This window comes from Impatiens glandulifera, chromosome 7, assembly GCF_907164915.1.
Source record: "Impatiens glandulifera chromosome 7, dImpGla2.1, whole genome shotgun sequence".
Taxonomy (NCBI): domain Eukaryota; kingdom Viridiplantae; phylum Streptophyta; class Magnoliopsida; order Ericales; family Balsaminaceae; genus Impatiens; species Impatiens glandulifera.
The window spans coordinates 48159392-48168283 of NC_061868.1; the positions used below are offsets into that span (position 1 = coordinate 48159392).

General features: G+C 31.1%; 1 protein-coding gene across 2 annotated transcripts; it reads right to left on the minus strand.

Annotated features, from left to right (window-relative positions):
* LOC124945680 (tobamovirus multiplication protein 2A) lies at positions 1 to 2944 on the minus strand. Of its 2 annotated transcripts, none has more exons than XM_047486151.1 (7): positions 2800 to 2944; positions 2145 to 2441; positions 1417 to 1516; positions 1016 to 1096; positions 829 to 933; positions 530 to 742; positions 1 to 447 (listed from the first exon to the last, which is right to left on the minus strand). In XM_047486151.1, the coding sequence occupies exons 2-7, from the start codon at positions 2375 to 2377 to the stop codon at positions 337 to 339; spliced, it is 843 nt and encodes a 280-aa protein (XP_047342107.1). In that variant the 5' UTR covers positions 2378 to 2441; positions 2800 to 2944; the 3' UTR covers positions 1 to 336. The 2 variants fall into 2 exon arrangements, with proteins under 2 accessions (XP_047342107.1, XP_047342108.1); XM_047486152.1 differs by having other exon boundaries at positions 2145 to 2426; positions 2800 to 2939.
* Between the last annotated feature and the right edge of the window lie 5948 nt (positions 2945 to 8892).

An 8892-nucleotide genomic window follows, 5' to 3' on the forward strand; every position in this document is an offset into this window, starting at 1 on the left:
AAAACAGAAGCCAGTCAATGGCACTAATTAAATCATGGTTAACTTCAACTGTGCAAATCATATTCCAACCTCGACCCATACAAATTACAAATCCTAAGATCAAATCCATGTACTAAAACCATCAAAATGCACTGGGGCACCTTTTTAGATGCGTTGGCCGAGGAGGAAACTAGCTAGAAGTGGCAAAATAAAACTCAATTGAATGTTTTGTACAACAGAAACATACTTAGTTTATCTGCTCAACATCAAAGTATCTCACACCAGTCAATGAAAACAAAAAAATCGACCCCAAACTCAATTTTTAGCACAAACCCACCAAGATTATTCCCCCGGTTATTACATGATGGTGCAACGCTTCTCCTCTGCCGGTGGCTGTCCTCCTGCAGCTTGCTGGGTCCTGTTTGGATCCGCTGGGTTGTATGTGAACTCCGAAGTGTCCAGACCATACTGGTTTCCACAAGAATAAAAACTTAATGCAATGACTCAAATACTAAACATTTATTTGTACTGAAAACAGACGTCATTGTACCTTTTCTCTCATACGTGCACTCCAAGCATCGTTTCTGCTTGGACGTTGATCAAGGCTAGCAGTAACAGGTACTCCGGTGACTGGAGCTGGCTGCCTGTTAACCAAAGGCTGGCGGATTTGTTGCCTGGGTCCACCGATGTATTCATCGTCACTGTCATACTCAGCTGGTCTGTTTGCTGCTCTTACTATAAGGGCCAAGATGAATAGAAGAGCCTGCAATCACGTATATTATTAAAATATCTCACTTACCTCAAAAATAACAAATCCATCCAATTTGGAAACTTATCTTATCAGCTTACCTCAAAAATAACAAAACCAAGAGCAACCCACTTGATAATTTCCCAGTTGTCATCTAGAAAGCCATATATCTCATCAAAATCTCCAGTTTTATCAGTTGGTATTACCTGAAGAAAGACAGCAAATGTTACACAATCAGTAAAGGTGAAAGGAACTACTAATCTTAAGGAGAAGAACAAAACCACGCACATCTTTCCAGCTCTCATCGAAAAATATGAAGGCTGCACATCCCAGTTGAACCAAGATAAGCAAGATAATCAACATCGCATACTGTCTTCCATCAAGGATTACACAAAATTGTATAAAGACCAAAACAAGCTCAATGTCCATCATAATTGAGTTTTATGTAAGCAAGTGGGGAGGAAGATTCATGGATTAATGAATTGCAGCATGATGAAACTTATCATCCTTATCACAAACAAGGAGTTAGAGAAATAAATAGAAACTAGTATGAAAGTACTAAATATAAATGATGACGATGAACACAAACGGCTATATTTTGACATAGCAGAATGGATCACTGTGTCACCGTTAAGTTAATAAATATATCAAAGTGGTCTAAAGCAGTATTCGCTGCTGATTTAGGATACACATGTTAGGCAGCATCCATTCCTTGTTGCAGCTCCAATACAACCAAAACAAGATACTACAAACAGAACGCCGCCAACACCAATGAATACATATATGAACCTGCAAAAACATGAAATGAACATGGCATCACTTGATTGCCCGAAAAACTTATTCTCATGATCTTGGTTATATAAAAGCAAAATGTCATCACCAAAAGACACTTGAAAGATATCTGAATCTTAACAAGTTACTCATATCATCATAAATATTTCATTTTACCAATACTAGGAACAATGCATACGATTTGCCAGGGGGATCTTGTGGCAATACACCCCTATACAAGGAACCATAAGCACTTGGAACATTAAAACTCTGATAAGGAAACCAGTGGACGATGCAAACATCAAAATTTATTTATTTTTCTCTTTTCTTTCTTTCCACTTGATTCTGTTGCTCTATCTTGTTTCCTTAACTATGCATGGAATTTTAAGTCTACCACTGTTTGATAGAATTGTGTTTTTTCTAAATATTTGCTTCATTCTCGTTCAAGAAAACTCAATGCCTATCTATCATAAAGCACAATAAACTTCTAGGTTAGTCATAGTCCACATATAACTTTGATCAATTTGTGTGAAATCAAAATTTTCTTCTTTGTTTCTGTATAATTTTCTTCATACGAACTAGTTCTTCAATTAATCTTGAAAAGTGAAGAGAACATATAATTTCAGTAAAAATTGTGTTACTTTACCAAGCCTTTGGCAGGTTATCAAGAAAGCTGCTTGACAGAGACATCGTAATGAGCATTGGTCGACCAAACTGTATCATATCATTGCTGGAAGGTGGTTGTGAAGAATCATCAGCCGATGACTTGTTGTACATGACAAACAAGAAGACCCCATAACCCACCATAGCCAGACCCAAAAGAGTGAGCAAGAAGTTTAATAGTTTCAACAAACATTCCAAACACCCTTTACACGCCATCTTTCAAAATCCCAGAAATCAACTGATATATCCTCTGCTTCACCAAAACCTTAATTTTTACAAGCTGAAAAGTATTGGAAAAATGTAGAAAGAAAAAAATAAAAAAGTTAAAAAGGACGGCAATTGAATATTCTCCACTGATCGGACATCCTTATTTCGATTAAATCAATCGGAAACCATTTACACATATTTCATCGCGGAATCTAACAAAACCCGGTCAATCGATACAAAAACAATTAATCTAAAATCCTATGATATCCAAATTCCTCAATTGAAACATCGATGAAGATAAATCTATGTCGCGAGAAGGAAATCAATAGAAATTGTTTAAGAACGACACACGGAGATCACCATTTTCAGCAGAAATACATCATATCATATCATATCGAATCAATTCATAAGCATAAAATCGAAGAACTTACTCGTATAAGGAAGCGGCGATCTCAATTTTTCACAGATGCGAGGCAGAACGCTTCGCAACGGAAAGAGACATGGGGAAGAAATACGTCTATGCTTTCGTTCTGTGTTTATCTCGCCAGCTGGAAGATTGATTTTTTTTTTTTTTATTTTTTTTTTTGCCAACCCAAATTATATTTCAACTTTGCCCTTGGGGACCTATCATACAAAACATGCCCCTGATCTTTCTAAATAATGTCAATTTCGTTCTCCAGTTCCAAAAGGAAGCATAACAGTTATTGATTTGAAAATTTGAATGAAATTAACAATAAATAGGGGTGTTTTATGACTCAGATAACATAGTTGGAGGATTGATTTTCGATTATATTTGCCGCGCTGAAACATACTTTTTGAGAGCAGAGTTGTCGCCGTCCACGATTCGTTGTCGTTACTTCGGTCTCTCTCTAGCTTTTGTTAATTTGTCTGTGTCTTGTTTGGTTGATATTTTTTTAATATATTTATTTAGAGAGAGAAAAATAATAATAACCTTAATAAATATAACAAAACATCATTATCCACACAATCTAATTTCATTCTGAACAGTGCAGAAGTATAATTGAGTTGTTTAATATAATTTTCAAATTATGTGTTTCAAATTTGGTATAGAAAACTCCTATTTGTACAAATTTATTCACATAAAAATATTATAGTCAAGAAGTCCTTCCAAACCGACCTTTATAAACAAATACCTTCATTTAATTCTTTATAAAACTTTAGGCAGGTTGTTTAATAAATTATATATTATACAGATTTTTAGGTTGTTTAATTGTATTGCTAAAATGTTTAATGATGAATAATGATTTTGAATATTTGTAAATATTAATTCTATAGATAATATATTATGTTTTTCTTAGAGATGTTTGCATATGAGAGTCAGTCTCATCTAATAGGGGATAGGAATTGATGAGATTCCAAATAACTTGAACTGGTATGATGATAGAGTTTTTTATAATTAAGATAAATTATTAAAATATTTATTTAAAATTTAATAAAAATTAAAATTAAGAATATTTAAATTGATAAATTAAATAATTTGGTGATTAAAATTATAATAATATGATGAAAACATATTTTTTTTTAAACACTCGAGATCAATCAGAGTTCTTATTTTGTGATAGAAAGTAATAAATATTCAAATAAGGTGGTTATTGATTGAGAATAATTAGATATAAAGGCAATGGGTCATATTAATGTTAATATGAGACCTGAGAGAAAGAATAGGTGTGGAAAGTAGACAATCACATTTATTTACGTGTGGACAAAGAATTAATCATATAAATTTCAAATAGTCAACCCAAATTTAAAATTCATAAGATTTGAAATTTAAATATTTTCCAGATTGATATTAGGTATGAAATAGTTATAATATAAAATTCAATAATACATAGTTATATATCATACCTCACGCATGACTTATAATATATTGATTTGGCATGGGACGGCAAATCCGTTTAGCTCAGATATATTAATTATTATTATTTTTTTAACTTGAAATAGAGTAAATTTAGTCTCATAATATATAGTTGTAAAGTTAAAGAAAAAGAAGCTGAATTGTGTCACTTTAATTTTTAATGAGTGATGGCACGCGAGATGTGTCGGATAGTGGTCACGTGGGGGTGATAATGTGGGTCATCTTATAACATTATTATTAAAATTTATAAACAACCGACCGAACCCCACACACAAGAAGAGTTGTTGTTGGTTAAGAATTAAGATGATAAAAATCCTAAGAGGAGGAAAATGGAAAGAGAACAACAACAAAGACAGGTCCACCTCGTTCAAACTTCAAATATATCTAGCCAAATTAATAAATGTCAAATACAAACAAATAATTAAGAAACACCCATTTTAATGGTTTTATTATTTCTCTCACACACACACACAATCATTCAGCCAAACACTTTCCTTTTGTCACCGTTTTAGGATTTTGAGCAAGGACTTGATTGGATTCTTATAAATCAAACCCAATTTTTTAATACCTGATTTCAATTATAATGGACCAATGGACATTTTCTTATTTTTTAGCCTAATAAATGCCCGGCCCATCAGCTATTCCAATTAGTTTCCATTGGACAATCAAATTGTGAGTCATTTAATAAATATGATCTAATTTATATGAATTTTTGATAATTTTTTTTAATATTATATAAAATATTAATTTAGATTAGATAATGTACTGGATTATATTTAATTTATATTAATATATTCAATAATATTTGTTCCCAAAACTAACTCAACTCCAATAGAAAAAATTATCAGATCATAAAAAAAACAAAATTCATGAAATTGCAAGTTAACATTTTAAAGCTCATGAAAATTAATAAAATTAGTTTCATTAAGAGAAATTAAATTCTCCCCCATTTTTTTGGTAAATTAAAATAATATTATATATGTAATATATATATTTATTTTAAACACATAAATTATAACTTTACTTTATATATATATATATATATATATATTAATATTGTGTTAAAAATAAATATCATTAAATGTCTAGAAATAAATAAAAAATCAAAATAGTTTAGATTAAAATAACTAAATCACAAATGAAATACAAATAAATGGATTAACCAAATAACATGCTATGGTCAAGAAATTCAAAACAACTTTTTATTTACCACAATTTTTTTCAAATAATCATAGAACATTATATGTTAATAAAACCAAACTTATTTTGAATATAGACTGTAATATCAAACAAAAGAGATTGAGAGAAGAAGAGGAAACAAAAATTTAAAGGACGATCCCAATCCTAAAGAAAACAAATAATCTACTAGTCAATTTAGGACAAATTTTTTTTATGATATTGATTAACGAAACCAACAGAGAATAAATATGGAAAACTGAATACAATGTTTATTTAATTAAAGTAGTTTAAAGTTTTCTTCTTCTTATTATTTTTTTTGTCTCATTGTAAAATATGTTTTTTTAAGTTGTTTTAAGAAATTTACAATTTTTTTATAATTTTTTTTATTAAGAGTGAAGTATTAATATTAATTGTATTTTATAGTATACAATATATATGATATATCCGTCAAAATTGAAATATCTAAGGTCGTGAATAGAGAAATCAGTTCTTCACAAAAGGTATCTCGAAGCCGGCCATAAATTGTTTGTTTGAATTACTAGAATGCGATGAAGATCAATCAGGGAGGGTTAAAAGGGTGTATAATCATATGAATGTTTGTGGTTATGATCCTGATCAGTACATCATGTACATGAGCAATAGAGTATTGCTTATGCATGTGAAATGCGGGATGATGATTGATGCACGCAACCTGTTCGATGAAATGCCTGTTAAGAATCTAGTTTCATGGAACACGATTATAGGAGGGCTAGTTGATCCAGGAAACTACATCTGTTCATAACAATGTGGCATGATTTATCTGAAGCCAGTGCTCACACTTTCGCCACAATGATCAAAGCATCTACCGGAATTGGAATCATTTCCATCGGAAAAACCGGGAGTATCAAAGACGCTCGATGCGTCTTCAACGAGCTACAAGAAAAAACGGCGGTCAGCTGGAATTCGATCATTGTGGGCTACGCTCTTCACGGCTATAGCGAGGAGGCATTGGAAATGTACTACGAAATGAGGGATTCCGGCGCTAAAATGGACTATTTCACGTTCTCGATAATCATAAGAGTTTGCACTAGGTTAGCCTCGTTAGAGCACGCAAGACAAGCTCATGCATGTCTCGTTCGACACGGTCGCGGGCGCATTGCTCGTAAATTTCTATAGCAAATGGGGAAGAATCGAAGACGCTAGGAACGTGTTTGAGAAAATACCACGAAAGAATGTGATATCGTGGAACGCGTTATTCGCCGGTTATGGTAATCTTATAGTCACATTCTTAGCCACTGGTGCATAGACTTGATGAAAATCAATTCCATCATTTTGATTATAACCCTTTGCAACTAATCTGGCTTATATTTATTAACAGTTCCATCAACATTTAACTTTGTTTTATAGATCCATCTACAACCAATGGCCTTTTTACCATTTGGTAAATTAGTCAAAGTCCATGTTTGATTTTTATATAGAGCAGTTAACTCTTCATTCATTGTTTTTACCCATTCTGGGTTTAAAACAGCTTGTTTATAAGTTGTTGGTTCAGAAAATGATCAATATTTCCAAGAAAATCAGTATACTCAATATCTTTACAAGTTGAAACAAACGGATAAGAAGGTGGTAAGAAAATCCTTTTTTGTTTAACATTTGTTTCAACTTGATTTGCTACATAATCTTTCATCCAAACACGTGGATTAGTGCATCTAGAACTTCTTTTAGAAGTATCATTATTTGTTTCTTTTTGAACATTTAAAGGTATACTTTCATGTTCAGAATTTTCAGAATGATCATTAGATTCTAGATTAACAAGATTATGCTGTAAATCATGTTCATAATTTTCTATTTGAACATTAGATTCTAGATTAATATGATTATGTTGTAAATCACACTCTGGAATATAATGTTCATCAAATTTAAGGTCATGATGATCTAAATCTAGATTATCATGATTTGTAAAATTCTTCATCAAAGAAACAAGGTACATTATGTAACTTATCACCTTTTACAATATTTTCATCATGCTCAACCTTTTTTGAAAAAGGAAAAATGTTTTCATGAAATATATAATATCTCTAGAAACATAAACATTACCTTCATCAATGTCATAAACTGTATTACCTTTTTTATTTAAAGGATAACCAATGAAAACACATTTATTAGCTCTATTTGAGAATTTTGACTTGTTTGGAAAAACATTTGCAGCATAGCATAGACAACCAAATACTCTAAAAGAATCATAATCTGGTTTCTTTCCACTCAAAATCTCAATTGGTGTTTTTCCATTCAAAATGTTTGTAGAAATTCTGTTAATAATATAAGTTGCTGTCAATAACGAAAAAGACCAAAATTTAGGTTTTAAAATTAGAATCTATCATTAAAGATCTTGCAACCTGGATCAAATGTTTGTGTTTTCTTTCTATAACACCATTTTGTTGTGGTGAGTAAGCACATGTTGTTTGATGAATAATTCCTAAAAAATTAAATAATCCTGAACATCTTTCATTTATAAATTCAGTTCCATTATCTGATCGAATAGTTTTGATACTAATGTTAAATTGATTTTTTATCATTTAAAAAAAATATTGAAGTTTATCAAACACAAACACTTTATTAGAGTTTAGAAAGATCATGTACACCTAGAAAAGTCATCAATAATTGTAAGCATATAAAGTATGTTCAAAATAGACTGTTCTCGATATGGTCCTCATAAATCAACATGAATAAGTTCAAAAATAGTTTGTGTTTTAGATTCACTTCTTGTAAACGGTAATCTTTGCATTTTTGCAAGTGGACAAGTATTACAATGAAATTTTTTATTCAAACAACCTGGAAATGCAAGTTTGATAACATCATAAGAAGGATGTCCTAATCGTTTATGAATCAACATAGAATCAACAACATTATTAGAGGAAATGTTACCAACAGAATCATCATCATTACAAGAAAACAAACTATTCTCAGTGAAATACAAATTTTCACTCCTTTTTCCCATAATCACCTTGAACCTTTTCTTACGGTCCTGCAAATAACACACAAATTCTGAAAAAACACATTCCGTTTTGTTTTCTTTGACTAATTTAGAAACTGTAATTAAAGAATATTTAAAACAAGATGCATACAATACATCTTTAAGTTTTCAATCCATTAGATACTTCTACAGTTCCTATATCAGTTATATTCCTACAAGATCCATCAGCTAAGTACATAATCTTAGACTTTTCTAACTTCTTCAAATTAATAAACATATTTTTGTTATTACAAATATGACATGATGCTCCTGAATCAATAAGCCATTTATCTGTCATAATAATTTGTTCATTAATGCTAAAACTATAATCAAACAGATTAAATGAAAACAGATTTGATAAAGAATACTTACCTACAGAGGAAGTAGAGCCACCTCCTTTAGTCTTAATGTCCCTCATATTCTTATCAGGAACGTCTTCAAGATCAGCTGCAGCATGTGCATTCCCGTTTTGATATA